The sequence below is a fragment of the Pundamilia nyererei genome, unplaced genomic scaffold, assembly GCF_000239375.1.
Source record: "Pundamilia nyererei isolate P.nyererei 1_Seehausen unplaced genomic scaffold, PunNye1.0 scaffold00093, whole genome shotgun sequence".
Lineage (NCBI taxonomy): Eukaryota > Metazoa > Chordata > Actinopteri > Cichliformes > Cichlidae > Pundamilia > Pundamilia nyererei.
The window spans coordinates 512535-528602 of record NW_005187494.1 but is presented as its reverse complement, the minus strand read 5'-3'; the positions used below and the strand labels follow the sequence as shown (position 1 = coordinate 528602).

At 39.5% G+C, this 16068-nt stretch overlaps 1 protein-coding gene across 1 annotated transcript; it reads right to left on the bottom strand.

Annotated features, from left to right (window-relative positions):
- Window positions 1-12156, bottom strand: zc3h12ab (zinc finger CCCH-type containing 12Ab). Its single transcript, XM_005739716.1, has 6 exons — window positions 12019-12156; window positions 10713-11259; window positions 5035-5174; window positions 2925-3159; window positions 2731-2831; window positions 1-2271 (listed from the first exon to the last, which is right to left on the bottom strand). The coding sequence occupies exons 2-6, from the start codon at window positions 11222-11224 to the stop codon at window positions 1325-1327; spliced, it is 1935 nt and encodes a 644-aa protein (XP_005739773.1). The 5' UTR covers window positions 11225-11259; window positions 12019-12156; the 3' UTR covers window positions 1-1324.
- Window positions 12157-16068: the final 3912 nt, after the last annotated feature.

Here is a 16068-nt window from a genome sequence, read left to right as displayed (position 1 = left end):
TTGTTTATTTTTATTTCAACAACTTTCATTGTATCAGCATAAAAAGAACAGAATATATGTAGTAAAATAAAGTGGAATAAATATAACCGTTTTACTGTTTTACTCGAGGTGTGTTTTAAATTCCAGTTAGCTTGATATCACAAAAAACACATTAAATAATATAAACTGAGAACATTAACCATCATAAAACTTGCAGCAATCCAAGTACAGACTTGAATCAGTTCATCTGGATGCAGCTCAGCTTCTTCCACTGAAAACGCTTCATCCAGGCAAACAGAATCCAATTTCCGGGACTATAAAACTGTCATAATCGGCTATATGGCAGGTTAGGCAGGGCCCAGGTGCAGCACATGGTGACAGACAGAATTAACTATAAAGCAGCTTTATTCCCGTACTTGGACGCTCAAAGGAAATACAAAAAATAAAACTCTAACCACAAAAACAAAACCACACTGCAGACACGGACACGACCAACTAAGGAGACAGAAGGGGGGCAACAAACACTGAGACAATAGATAAAGAACCTTGAAAACAAGGCTGACTTAACAGCCTGGAGCAGAAAAACTCTAAGATAACTAAAAATTGAACGCTAACCGATGCATACTTTATACATGATGTAAATATAATTATGAAACTAGGAATCACATGCAATATTCCACACATAATAAAAACTATTAAGTCCAGAAACAGAGAAACTCTGGCTCAAAGACCATGTCAAAAACAACTCTGACAATTGAGATCAACTACCATTTGCAGGGAGTGTATGTGAGAATGCAGCCATAAATATTTTATCCTGACACGTTGATTGACAACACTGCACAGTGATGTCTTAGAAACAATAGATGCATAGTGCCAATATGACACAAAAAGGTATTTCAGTACGCAGCTCAGCACAGCACAGCCGGTTCTTAAATACTGTTGAGACACACACAAGGCGACCTTCGCAGTCATTTCCGAGCTTGTTGGTCATTCTCAGACGTCAGCTTCTTCCAAAAAGACATCAATATCGAGAACATGTTCCTCATCCACACAACACACTGGTGACTGAATCTGACTATATAAGTGTATCTATGAAAGGTAGACCTCAAGAGTGTCAGTTAATCCAATTAAGTAGCATTAAAAGCCACATGTTTGCTAAAATTTATAAATAAAGATACAATTTGTATCAACTGCATCCTGCCTCTAACGTGAGACTGCAGCGAGGCAACTCCAAAGAATTCAAATAGAGTTTTTAATCAAGGTGGATACCACAATACAAAACACACAAACTCGTGTTAACCTTCAGTCTTTCCACTGAAAGACGAGTTCTCGGACTGGATTCGTCTCATCTCAGCTGACTCTGCAACTTGAGGATTTCGACCACGAGCATCTGTGGATCCATCATCTGAGGGAACATGTCCATGGCTGTATCCACCAGCTGGGCGCTGAAGATAGCGAGGAGCTTTTTCCGTATAACCTCTCTCTCCTCCCTGCTGGGACCTGGTTGCTTCATTGGAGGAGGCTCCCAGTGTGAGGGATCTCCCGGGAGGCTGCGGACCACGGCCGGTTGACCGCAGAATGGATCGGACCATTGTGGCCTCTGGAAGCTGTGGGTTTGGCTGCGCTGGAAATTTGTCAGTTGGCTGTATGGATTCATGCTAAGTGGGTAAGCGGAATAGTTTGGATAGTGGGGCAGACTGTAGGGCATCATATCAGCGCTGTGGCTGCTCACTGGCCCGATGTTGTGAGTTGGGAAAGCCGGCGCACTCCCACAAGAGGCAGTGCCATGTGAGCAGCAGCTGCACGGGGCACTTTTTGGAGGGCAGTACTGCTGGCTGCTGCTGTACGGTAGCCCAAACTGGTGATCACTCAGACTCCGAGGAGCTTCCACCGGCTGGCTGTCTATGGAGCCTAAACCAGAGTCCAGCTGCTCCTGAGAGCGGCTGTGCTGCACTGAGTTGTGATCAGACGACGCATGTTTGCTGGACTTCTCCTTCTTTGATGAGGCCTTCTTGCTGGAGCAGTGACTTGTCTTCACCTGAGCTACCTTTTCATTTTTATGAGCTTTTTTTAAGGAGCTGCTCTCGTTTCCCAGAGTCAGTTTCTTCGCCATATCCTCCACCAACAGGAGGCTGAGTCCAGGCACAGGACTGGAGCAAGCTGAAGATTGTTTCTGAGAAGGAGTAGGCTGCTTAGCACTCTCTCGAAGCTCGTCTGCAAGAGCACGATTGGACTGTTTGGCTCGCTCGGGATGGTGGAATTTACATTTGATTCCATAAGTACATTTCTTCCCTGGAAAATGAATAAACAGCAGGCTTTATAACTCCACCAAAGCAGTATTTCTTTTTTCATGCAGAGAAAGGTCTCGGCTAGGCAACAGTCGAATAACAGCCCTATATGTATAGTAGTCTGCACATAATCTTGTTAAAGTAAGGAATTTTTCTAAAATACTGCTTAAAATAGTTTTTTCTTTATCAATTTTACACAAAGTGCAACAAAATACACTAAAACTGATCAACATTGGGCATTCTTTGAAATTAAAACTGCACCACTATACTTGGCAGGTAGGTTGTCTCAAGCACTGTGAAGTTTAACTTGTCTTAGTGTCGCCTCCTTAATACTGGATTCTGAAATCTGTGAGGGCTGAAACTATCAAGATCTCTCTTTTTAACCCTGACTGTGTATTTTGGATCCATGTTTGCTGTACTGTGACCCCTGATGGCGCTACATGTCTTAAAAAAGCTCTCTCACCATAAGGACACGGCTGTTTTTTCTGAGTCTTTGGAACCCTCCGCAGGAAGTTCTCCAGGGTTGGTCCATGTCGACCGAGGGGATCATCGGGGGGCATAAACCTGCATCGGGGTGGAATGCAAACACCATCACTCATTGGTTAATTCAGGTTACTAGCTGGTAGGGATCTTGTGTATCAGGAACGCAAAGCTCACTTGTTATTAACAAAGGAGTACATGAGCAGCCTCTCTTCGATGAAGCGCTTCCACTCTGGCTTCTCTCCCTGAAGGTCACGGTACATGTCGTTGGACACGATGATGCCGTCAGACTCAAAGGCGTGCTTGACAATGTAGCAGTCGTCATTACAGACCACCCGTTTGCCTGCATAGCGCCGCGACGGTGTGAACACCAGAATCCTTTTCCTCTCCAGCTCACGCAGAATTTGCTGATCTGGATGCCAAACATTAAGTCAGAGAAATGATGAGCCACTACAATAAAGCCAGTGACTGATTATTCAAGATTTTGAATATGAGGAGAAGGATTCTGAATTTTTTCTGTGGATTTAACAGGGAGCCATTGAAGGGAAGCCAATATGGGATAAACATGATCTCGCTTCCCAGTCCTTGTCAGTATACTCGCTGGATCAACTGAAGGCTTTCCAAGGAGCTTTGAGGACAACCTGATAATAATGACTTACAATAGTCAAGCCTAGAACAAGTGAACAAACTAGTTTTCAGCATATTTCTAATTTTACAAACACCCTGTCTTAACCTCCTAGGACCACATTTTGGGTACTCAATTTTGCTCTACGTGGGCCTGATATCCACTTACGAGGACATTATACTGCTACTGTGCTATCAAAATTTTAAACGAATATCCTCATATGTGGCACTTATTTTTCTTAAAATCAAAAATAAGGTAAAAAAAAAAAATCTGATAATTCTTTGTTTTTACATTGATCGAGCCCCAATATGCCCAAATATCTAAGAGAAATTAAAAATGCATGTCGTGGAAGAGTTTGGGTCTTAGGAGGTTAAAGAAGTGCAAGACAGCAATCATACATATTTTTAATGTGCTCACAAGGACATAGTCAAAATGACCATCAAAGTAAATATCTGGTTAGACACTATTTTTCTAAAATCTTTAGGGCCGAGTACAATAACTCAGTTTTAGAATCAGGAAATTAAAAGTCATCCAGCTCTTTATGTCTATAAGACATTCCTATAGTTCAGCTAACTGCTGTGTGTCATTTGGCTTCATGGATAGATTAAGCTGGATATCATCTGCATAGTGATGACACTGTATGCTATGCCTTGCCTTCCAAGGGAAGCATGTATAATGTGAATAGAATTCATCCCAGGACAGAGCCCTGTGGAACTCCATAATTAGAAATATTGCAGAAGGAGCACAGTTTAACCCTAAAGGAGTGGCTAGAGGAACAAATCAAAGAGCTTAATCTTTGTGGAGCCGAGAGGAGCCGCAAATTAAGCTCAGGGTCATCACTAAATGCCCATTCAGATCTTTATTTAACTCATTCAGCTATAATAAAGCAAGTCCCGACTGCATATTAGTTTGTGTTTTTTCCCAGGAGGCAGGTTTAAACATCTTGAATAATAACTGCAGACTTGAAATTACACCCTAACACAAAACCGTTTATCTGCATGAGCTATCTATTTAACTACATTATCAGCAGTCACTTCCAAATATAGGTCACCACAGGCTAACTGAAATGATGATTATCATTTGGTATCACAAAAGCAAGAAAAAAAAAATTAGAAATTTTTTTTTTTTTGCAGCACATGCTGCAGATAAGCTTTATGCATGGGGGAAAAACTGTCTGTGGAGTTTCCCCTTTTGAGTTTTACAGTAAACTGAGAATCAGCAGCTGATTCTATCAAACAATGTCCTGCCAGTTACATGCCTGGGTTTTAAGTTCACTACTTACAAATAATTTCTCAAATTATTTATTGTTCTGCTTTTTTATATTACCATTTAGTTTCAAATCTACTAGTAATCTACTCGATTACATTGAGAGTTCTTGCTTTAACTGCCATTAAAAGCTTCATAGCAGGCAATTCGGGGAAAAAAATGTAAATGTCTTTTTAAAATCCCCATCAAAAGCTTAAAACACGTGCTGGGACATTCTGGGAAATTTTTGCTTAAAAAATATCAAAGGCGTCAACTTTCTCTCAGCTTAATATATATTGTCACTAGTTCTGTCATGGAAATTGTACCACAACTTTCAGGTTTCTGTGCAGGTTTCACAGTCGGGCAAAGAAGGAAGTAGAGAAACAAAACAAAGCACGTGAATTCCCAGTGTTGTACCTGTGATGGGAACATCCGGCCTGGGCTGCTCCTTCCTCCATGAGGGAACAAACACAGTGATTTCAGTGTGGCCTCTGTCCAGGAAGAAGTTCACAGCCAACTGGATTCCCAGACAAGAGAAAACTTCCTTGTTGCCATGGCTAAATGAAAACCAGGAAAAATGAATAAGAAACCAGAACACATGCCCACACACTCACAGCTGGAGGGAAACGTTCCTGACCCACTTTAGAACAAGAGTTATGGTGTTTATAATGGCACTCTTTGATGTTCACTCGGCATCATAGCTCTTATCAGTGCACCTTATTTACATTGATGTTAAAGATTACAATAGAACAAAGCTCTTTGTCTCCAACAGGTTGACCTTAATTTAGGCACGAGTGCGTGGACTATTCTTACTAGCCACTTTATTAGGCGCACCTGTTCAACTGCTCCCTAACGCAAATATCTAATGAATGGAAGTAACTCAATACTTTTAAGCACATGCACATGATCAAGATGACTTGCTATAGTTAAAAATAAGTCTTTAAAATGAAGAAGGTGATTTAAGTGACCTGGTTGGCCACGTTTCAGTATCAGCTGTTGATCTACTGAAACCAATCATCTCTAGAGTTTACAGAGAAGGGTCCAAAAAGAGAAACTATCCAGAAAGTAGCCGCCCTCCTCACTTGGACTCACCAAAATCGGTCAATAAAAGACTAGAAACACAAAGCCTGATTTGATGAGTCTCAGTGTCAGAATTTGACATGAACAACATGAAAGCATAGAATTGTCCTTCCATTAATCGACAGTTGAGGCTGGTGATGGTGGTGTAATGATGTGGGGAATATTTCCGCTTAGTACCAATTTAGCATCATTTAAGCACGTTCATCTCTTTGTGAACACGATGTTCCCATCTTTTGAAAACGCTCCATGTCACAAACCTCAAATCATTTAAAACTCAATCCAGTCGAGCACCTTTGGGATGTGGTGGAACAGGAGATGGACGTCATGGATGTGCAGTAACAATGTGATGCTATCATGTCAATACGACCCAAAAGGTTTGCTTAAAAAAAGTGGTCAGTGACACACTGACATCTGATCCATAACTAGTTCCACAGTGCAAAAAAAGCTGTCATTGGAACAGTACCATGAAAGAAAAATCGATGCTTATATATCCCTTTCATAATCTAGATGTGGTTCCACTTTATTTGATTTGTGGTAGTACCAATACAGGAAACAATGACCATGGAAAGAACTACCTTAAGAAATTCACGAATGATAGACGGATTGATTCTGCCCACTATGATTTTCCTTCAAAACTACCCCATCATCTGTTATATCACAATTATTTTTCCTCTATTCTGCAGAAATGTGAACTGGCTTGGAAAAAGCATGAGGCAGAATTGGCTCCGTGCCAGCATTGGCACCGAGTTGGCGGTAACGAGGTAAACGACTGAATCACTAGTGTTAGTGTTTATGCGAGGGATTTCCCCGAGAATGATTTTTATCTGTTATGAGTTGCCCTACTTGACTATGACTTCTAAGACTGCTGTGAAGAAACTGTACTAACCACTTAGTACTCTTAACATTTATTTCACGTGTTGTATTTAAAATAGAAAAATGTGTTGCAAAAAATCGTTACGCCAAGCTTCAGCTGTTGGACAGATTGCCTCACATTTGTCTCTAGAAAACTCTGCAAAGAAGCCCAAATCATCACCCCTCCTGTGCCTATCAGCACAAAGTGTTGATAGCCAATGTCTTGTTTTGGCCAAGTTTGATTTTGACCAATTAGTCTTGAGTTTGTTTGCAAACTCAAGCCCTGTAGCCATACTTTTTATTTGCTTGTTTTTTTAGAGAAGGAATAGTCTTTGCTTTGGCAACCCTTCTTCTAATTGTACTGTGATGAACGTAATGACAGTTTCATGACAGTTACATGACAGTTACATGACAGTTACATGACAGTTACCAATGCCTGTACAAGACATTCGTTAATGTGGCACCATTTACAATTACCATGCTAATTGATGCCTGTAGAAAGTAGCAGTTTCTATCAGGTGAATTTTCTGGGATGTCCACTCTTGGGTAGATTGTGGTATTGTGTTGACACAACTGAATGTTTCAGGCAAGCAAACTGCAAAAACTTTTATAGAGGTGATCTGTAGTAAGGGTGTACTCAGTTTTTCACAGGACGGCACAGAGTCATATGAAAAACTTTTTCTTTTGACTTAGTTTGTTTCTAGCTGGCTCTTATCATCCACTTTCTCATTATCTAAGGTTAAAGGTAAGTTGTTATCCAGCAGTTTTATAAAATTTTCACTTATTTAAATATTTACAACACTCAAAGAAAAGCTTAAAAAACTGTAAAGCTAAAAGCGAGACCTTATTTGACAGGTAAAAATTTGCCTTTTAAAAAAACACAACCCTGCCCTAACCCAAGACAGGTTTTTAGTGGCTTGATGGATGTTCACAGCTATTAAAAAAAAAACATCTGGCAATCGTGTGGCTTAAACAAAGTTGGTTGTTTTGCTTCGCAACACTTCTATCATCAACTTGCCAGAATAGCTGTTTCTAAACAAAAAGGTACACCTCTACATAGACTGTGACGATGTACGTGATTTAAGTCCTTGGGGGATTTCTGAATGACATTGAAGAAATGCTGTTGGACCTGCTCCAGAGACATTCGTCTTAAAAAAGAGAGCGTTATTATAAGTACAATCTGATTTGCATACTCAAGAAGCTGCATGCCTGAACCTGTATGCCCGGCTGGGAAAGGCAAATGACAGATGGGGCATATACTGTGCTAAAACAGATGTATACCCTAATTCTCTCACACTTTCTGACGCTTCGGTGTATAATAAAAAAAATGCTTAGCACAACTAAACTTCCCAAATCACAGTCAGTAATTAGAGATCAGTGCCTGCATGCTTTTAGGTAATTTACGTGGGAAAAGGCTGCAGTCTTCGAAGCTGCAGTTTACAGAACTGGTTTATTGTGTTCTGAGTAAAAAGAAAAAAAAATTCCTCAGGTGATGCACAACGCAAGTACAAAACACACAGTGAGTGTGTAGTATAATCTCTGATGGGCCTAATCACTGAAATTGTATTTAAATCTTCAACCTAAAAGAGTATATACATAATTTATGATATTAAATATTTAATATTATGATTAGCAACTTATATTGGAATGACTGTTGGAATAGTTGAAATTAAATGCAATAATTTTAGAAATGTATCTGATAAAGTTCAAGACTTTTAACGATACGAAACGACGAAGAATATTGGTTTTGAATCAAATGTCTAACAGTATTACAGTTTCCCTGTATGCTGGATTTGGTGCTAATGTTGACACAGTAAACACTATGGGGCAGTATTATCATTATTTACAAAGACCGCTATGAGAAAAGTCTGTGAGAAAATTCTTTTCCACTTCCTTCCTTTTTTGCTTTCGTTAAACTTTTTGCCTTCTTGGGTTTACCGGTTGTTTTTAATTTTATTAAATTGCGGCCACAGTTCATAAAGCCATTAGCATATTAGCATGCTAATGTCAGCATTTAGTTCAAATTGGATCTCACATATTTGCTAATCAAAAGTTTTGTGGTATTGGTAGAAACCAGTTTTTGTAGATATTTCTGAGAACATGTTGGAATGTTGGGTTTGTTCCTGGCAGGGAAAACTGACAAATCTCTCTGCCAGTGTCCACCAAGTTTGAAAACAACTTGGAAAATCTGCAAAAAAATTTTGTTACTCAGGCTACTGCAGTCCCAAGAACTGACTAATCAGTCACAGAAACATGACACGAGAAAGGAAAGCTTGGCTCGTAATAAAAAAAGAGAGAGATTTGAGCATTGCTCTAAATCAGGGGTGTCAAATTAAGGCCCTGGGGCCAGAATTTCACAAAACTTTTTACATTTTCCAATCACTGCACGACTTTTAGAAAACGTGAAAGAGGACATCAATTTTACACTTTTTACAATTGTATTTTCGTATTATGTACGTTTCACATATTTCATTTCCCCCACCGATAAAGACCCACCACATAGATCTTGTTTTTTCACTATCTACTGTAAAAATAAAAAATAAAAAATAAAAATTTTTTACGGTGGGTTCACAGCAAAAACATCAAAACAAAACAAAAAAGAAAAAAAATATTCATCATTCACTGGTCTGACGCACTTAAGATTAAAGTGGGCTGTATTTGGCCCACAATGTAAAATGAGTTTAACAGCCATGTTAACAAATGTTTTTTACACCAGCTTGTTAACATTTGACTTTATAATCTTGTATCAGGTTTTAACAATTATTTGCCATCCTCATAGAGGGATCTATTAGTTATAACAATGATTTATTACCCTTACAGTTGAGTAAATAACAATTCATTTATAAATAATCTTTGTAAATATGTTCTGTGTCCTGTGTCCATTTTATTTGTGAATGTGTTTTTCTTGCTGCTGTTACAACCAAATTTCCCCTTGTGGGACAATTAAATGATTATTCTATTCTATTCTATTCTATTCTATTGTAAAATCCATGCTGTTTCCACATTTTGATTAAAAAACCAAACCAGAAAAAAAGAGATAAAGAGATATGACACCACCTGAAGAGCATAATTTAACCTATTTGTGTTTAAAAAGCTGCTTTTGTTCTGGGTTTAAACGTGCTGAAAGGTAAATGAAGCATCTAACGCTGCTGGACCCCTGCGCACAGGCTGTCACCAGACAACCTCCCACTCAGTCAACTCCTACTCCTAACTGAAACTGTGAATGAAACTGCAGATGGAAGCTGACTGTCACAATGACCTGATTTTAGCTGATTGTCATACAATTAGAAGGAATTGGATCTCTTAAAAAAACTGAATTAAATCAGTGGGGGAGTTGTGGTGTAGTTAAATGTCAAGGACTTTATGCCTGGTAACCTCAAAGCCGCACTAAGATTGAAAATAGCTTGTGTAGCTGCTGTGAGAATCACGATAAAACCAAAAATTAACCAATCTACTTTCTTTGACTGAAAACAGAAGTTATCTACCCTAGTTACAGTAGAAAAAAGGTTTTTGTTAGGGCAGAAATGTATTATTATATTCATTAGAAATAAATCTACAGACTATTTTCTAAGATAATTAATGGATTTCTCTGTAAAATGACAGAAAATTTAGTAAATGCCTGTTATATCTAATTTTCCTCAGTTCAACCCCCAAAATATAGCTTAGGATCATAAACAGAGGCACTAAGTATTCTCAAGTATGAAGATGAAATAGCTCGTTTAGCCTAAACAGTTATTTGCATATTAACCTTTGATTAACTGATTAATCGTTGTGGTTCTACATTATTCAAAACAGACAAGAGCAGCTCATTCATCTGCTTTTTGAGTGAAAACCAACTGAAAGTATTATTGCCTTATCATATAATCACTGCAGCTCTGATAGATAGAAACTCCATAATGCAGAAATAGAAATTCTCTGACATTTAACCTGTGAATTTTGGACAATACTGCATAAAAAACATTATTTACAAGTCATGAGACACAATAATGATTCTGTTTTCAATTTTGGATCAATAAGATGATCGGTGGAGCACGCAGGAGCTTTAAACAGTGGATTTGGGAGATTTCTGTTAGAAAATAGACTTGGATGGCATATTCATGAGCTTTAACCGATATCATAATCAATCACTCAGTATCAGTCTAGCTACTGATTAGTTTGCTCACCTCATGGCCACATTGCTGCCATCTATAACGACGGGTCTCAAAGTCTTTCCTTCCTCGCCAGTCTCCTCTTTGCTCTGAGGAGAAGTACCAGCTACAGGCAGCAGCAGTGTAGGGCCCGATGGCTGGGTTTCTCCTCTGGACACCAGCACCGACATTGTGGTCACCGGCCCCTGATTGGCCTCCTGAACAGGCCCGATCCGAACCAGCTCCCCCAGCACTTTATCCGTGTCCATGTTGGGGCCGAACTTCTGCTGAACAGCCTGTACCTGAGCCGTGGAGTAGCCCAGCTTGTGGAAGAAGTCCAGCTTGGACTCCAAGAGCTGCGGGTCCGTGTTCGGGTCAAGTTCACCTGGGTACATGGTCTCACAGAAAGGACGGCAAGAGTCGTGAAGTGGGAGCAGTGAAGGAGAGACCCATGCAGATGTGTGGGAGTGTGTGTGGCGGTGTGGCTCTGAAATGAGGGTTTTACTCCACGTCTGCACAGCTGGGCAGAGTAAAACATCAGTATTCATCTCTTCTCAGTGGGTGAAGCCCACTCATGTCACACCTATTTGGAAAACAGATTAGTCAGCTCATTGATCAACAGAAACCGGAGCGCTGTAAATACACACAATCAGCAAAATGTGTGAACCAGTTAAACATTAGCATTATTATTATTTGGGTATCAGTAATAAATTCAGTACAATATCAGTGTCATAACTGAGTATCGATGAAAGCAGAGCTTAGAAGTTGCTGTAAGAAAGTTCAGTATAGCTAAATTTAATGTGTAACTATTTACCACAGTTATGGATTAAAAGCATAATATATTATAACATAATATCATATAATATAATGATTTAAACAACAGTAAACATTTCCTTTATTGTAGGCAATTAACAGTTAACAAACTGTTTAGCTTCTTCTCTTATTCCTGTAAATATTTTGTGCTAATGAGGTGAATTTCAGTTGTGATCGTTTTTTAAACTATTACTTTAACCTTACATTTCCCTTTATCTCAGACTGACTTTATTTGTATTTGAACTACTCTTTGTGTTCTTATTAAAGATGTTCTTACACTAATCCTGTGTTTTGTTGCTGTTGTTTTTGAATGACTTCGTCATATTATGACACTAAATTTACAGCTGGGTGAATCTCAAAAAAAGTTACTTTACAATTTGAGGTAAAACAAAGAAAAGCAGCACTTCTACCACACGTTTGGCATTCCTGCTGGAAATGTCTATCTGCCGGTGCGGAAAAGATGAGAACACAGAGGTTTAGTTTAGTTTTCCGTTTGCACTTTTTCACAAGTTCACAGAAAGAAACTTACCGGTGTATTAAAATGTGCCAAATGCGTCTTTTATCCCTCTCGGGTTTGCCGTGAAGACACAACACGGTTGTCGGCAGCACTCGCGGCTGATGCGAAGCTTTCTCTGTTTGAGTAGTGAGTCGATACAAGGAAGTTGGGGTTTTTCTTTTCTTGACACAGCAAACAGCCAGCAGACGACCAGCGTGCCGGAGTCACATGCTGGGAATCCAGCGAGTTACAACCTGACGAAATGTGACTCCATCCGTGTTCGTCTGATTAATTATGCAAGAGCAAACCAGGAAATACAGGTAATAAGCACATTAACCTGCCAGGCCAGTGTGCAAGAAATATAGTATTAAAACATATTACCCACTCGGATGTTAGTCGTTTCGTAGTAGGTAAGTCAATAAATAGTTATAATACAATACGCTGAGTTTTCCTAATAGGCTATATTACATGTAGCCCCCGTTTATTTGTGCTTAGGCAGTGCTCAAAAGATCCACTAGAGGGCTTCAGGGACACACCTGTGTGCCAGTCGCCATGTGACAAAAATAAGTTTGTGGGCATATTTGTCGATTTAATTGTAGATTAATAAGTATCCCCTATGAAAACCTAACAGGGCTTTTTGTGAACATACTGTATACACTCACTATCCACTTTATTAGGTACTGGCTAATACCAGGTTGGAGACCCTTTCACCTTTAGAATTGCCTTAATTCATATAGATTCAACAAGGTGCTGGAAATATTCGTCAGAGATTTTGGTCCATATTGACATAGTAGTGTGACACAGTTGCTACAGATTTGTCAGCTGCACATGTGAAGCCCCCATCCACAACCACTGCGACCTCCAAAGGTCCAAAGGTGCTGTATTAAATTGGGGACTGTGTTTTATTTATTTATTTTTATGTATTCATATATTCATTTATTTATTTATTTTGAGTGCAGTTGTTATATTAAAGACACCACTTTGAGATGATTGTGAAATGGGGTGTTATCCATCAGAATATGTGTCTGCTGTGGTCATAAAGTGATGGAAATGGGTGACAACCTTAGGTAGGCTGTAACGCGAAGACAAGGACACAACATCACAACAGAAATTGAGACTCATTAGAACAGGCAATGTTTTTCCAGTCTTCTATTGTCCAATTTTGGTAAGCCCATGCAAATTGCAACGTCATGGATATTTTACCTTTCTCACACCATTCTCTTTAAACCCATGAGTGATGGCTGGGTGGGAAAATCCCAGCAGATCAGCAGATTCAAAATTACTCAGACCAGCCTGTAAAGCACCAATGTTCAAAGTCACTTAAATCACATTTTGTCCCCATTATTGTCTGCATGTCTGAATATGACTGATTACTTAGTTATGTTAGCAAAACAGTTTGACCTAAAAAGTGGCCAGTGATTATATGTTGTTAATGGTTATCTCCAAAAGTTGATTCTGTTCATCTGGACGTAGCGATTTGTGGGAGAAACGTTTCGTCACTCATCCAAGTGACTTCTTCAGTCTCAGCTGACTGCAGGTTTCCCCAAATCTTATAAACAGTACATTTGCATAATGACTGAAACCAGCCCACTGAAGGAACAATGGGCTGGGAGGTCAGTTCCTTAATCTTAATTATGCAAATTCTCATGACCATTGATCAACAACCACTGACCAAAACCCACTGATCAAAGACCACTGATCAATGGCCATGCGTACCATTCACAGAGAGTTGGGGAATGGCTGCAATCACAGCATCGTAAGATGGCGAAAGATGTGCCCTTAGGCCCTCTCCTCTATTCAGAGATGGTCTTTCCCTTTTCACGTAAATGGCCTCCTTGACTCCAGCGTTCCTCCCTGTCCAGGATGTGCACATCCTCATCATTGAAAGAGTGTCCACTGGCCTGTAGGTGTAAATAGACTGCAGAGTCCTGGCCTGACGAGGTAGCTCTTCTGTGTTGTGTCATCCACTTCGCCAGAGGTTGTTTGTTTTCCCCGATGTATAAATCCTGGCAATCCTCCTGGCACTTAACAGCGTACACTATGTTACTCTGTTTGTGTCGGGGGACCCGATCCTTGGGGTGGACCAATTTTTGGCGCAGCATGTTTTGGGGTTTAAAAGCCACAGAGACCCGGTGTTTAGAAAAAATTTGGTTGTTTTTCTCTCCTGGATCGGCTGGATCTTTCTTTAGGTGCCTTCCCAGCTTTGACAAAAGTCCAGTTGGGATAACCACATTTACTCAGGGCCTTCTTGATGTAGCTGTTCTTCTGCCTCCCTGGCCGCTGTGTCAGTGGGGATGGTGTTCGCTCTGTGTTGTAGCGTCCTAATAACACCCAGTTTGTGCTCCAGTGGATGATGATAGTCAAACCTTAGATACTGATTCGTATGCGTAGGTTTAGGGTACATGTCAGCTTTTAGATGTCCCCCATTACTGATGGAAATCTCACAGTCTAAGAAGGCTAACCTGCCACTTTTCATATCCTCCCTGGTGAATTTGATGTGTCGGTCCACCGAGTCAATGTGATCCGTGAATTGTTCCTCAGTGGGCTGGTTTCAGTCATTATGCAAATGTACTGTTTATAAGATTGGGGAAACCTGCACATCAGCTGAGACTGAAGAAGTCACTTGGATGAGTGACGAAACGTTTCTCCCACAAAACGCTACGTCCAGATGAACAGAATCAACTTTTGGAGATTTACTTTCCTGGATGATTAAGAATGCATTAAGACGTTTTAACGGTTATCATTTGATCATCTTTTTTCACATACAATTGTTAATACATATAAGTGTTGTATTTATTTATTTTTTGCCATATGCAGATTCTTTGCATAGGGTCATAATGGATGACACCACACTGACACGCTAAAGGCTGATAAATATTGACCATAAACACTGACCATGCAGACTGCATACTGACTAAATAATTAGTATAAAAAAATCATTTTTAAACCTCATAATTAATTCAATTATTTGTATTTTTGATAAGTTGCCTATACAGTAATTAAGAGACTGATGATATTTCAATACTGAAACAATAATAACTCTAATAATGACCCTTTTATAGGTCAGTTAAGGAATTGTTGTATAATCCCTAAAATAATAATCATTCAATCAAGCAACCAGAGCAGCAAAACTTATAAAAGAGTTGAAATAATATGGATAATACTTTATTTTAAGTAGTCTACCATTTGTCCATATTTAATTACATTTAAATAAAAGAAAGAGGAAAAAAGGTTTGTTATGTGTTTTTGAATTATACTTTCACATTTCCAAAACTTTTGTTAGATAAAGCGATTACATTGGATAACAAAACAATTTTATTGTAAATTGTAATTTATTTTTTATAACACAACACAATCAGACATTTTTGCTTTCTAGGATTTTGGAGGGTGATTGATTTACTTGATCATATTCATTATCATCACCATCATTTAACCTCTGTAACACTTGCGCCTTACCCATGGTCTATGTAGCTTGTGCCCTTTTTTGGGCAGCATGTTAGGGAAACTAGCAGGATGTATCTCAAGTACTGGTCCAGGTGGAACATCATGATCAGGTTGAGGAAGAACAGAATACTGTGTTGGGGACTTATTTCCTGGTCCTATTTCATAGGGGTGTAGGAAATCTGTTATAGATGTTGGTGACTTAGGTACAGTTGTGGGTTCCGCTGTTAGTATCGCAAGAGGTGGCAATTTAGATGTAGGCTCCCCAGACTTTGGTAATTTCGGTGGAAGTACTGATAAAGATGGAGTGGATGGTTCAGTGACTGGTTCAGGAAAAACCAGTGATTCAGGTGGAGTGGATGGTTCAATGACTTGTTCTGAAGTAACCATTGATTCAGATGGACTGGTTTGCTCAGTAACTGGTTCAGTTTCAACTGGTGTTTCAGATGTGGTTGTTGTTTCACTGACTGGTACAGAAGTAACAATTGATTCAGATGGACTGGATGGTTCAGTGCCTGCTTCAGAAGTAACCACTGATTCAGATGGAGTGGATGGTTCAGTGCCTGGTTCTGAAGTAACCATTGATTCAGATGGAGTGGATGGTTCAGTGCCTGGTTCTGAAGTAACCATTGATTCAGGTGG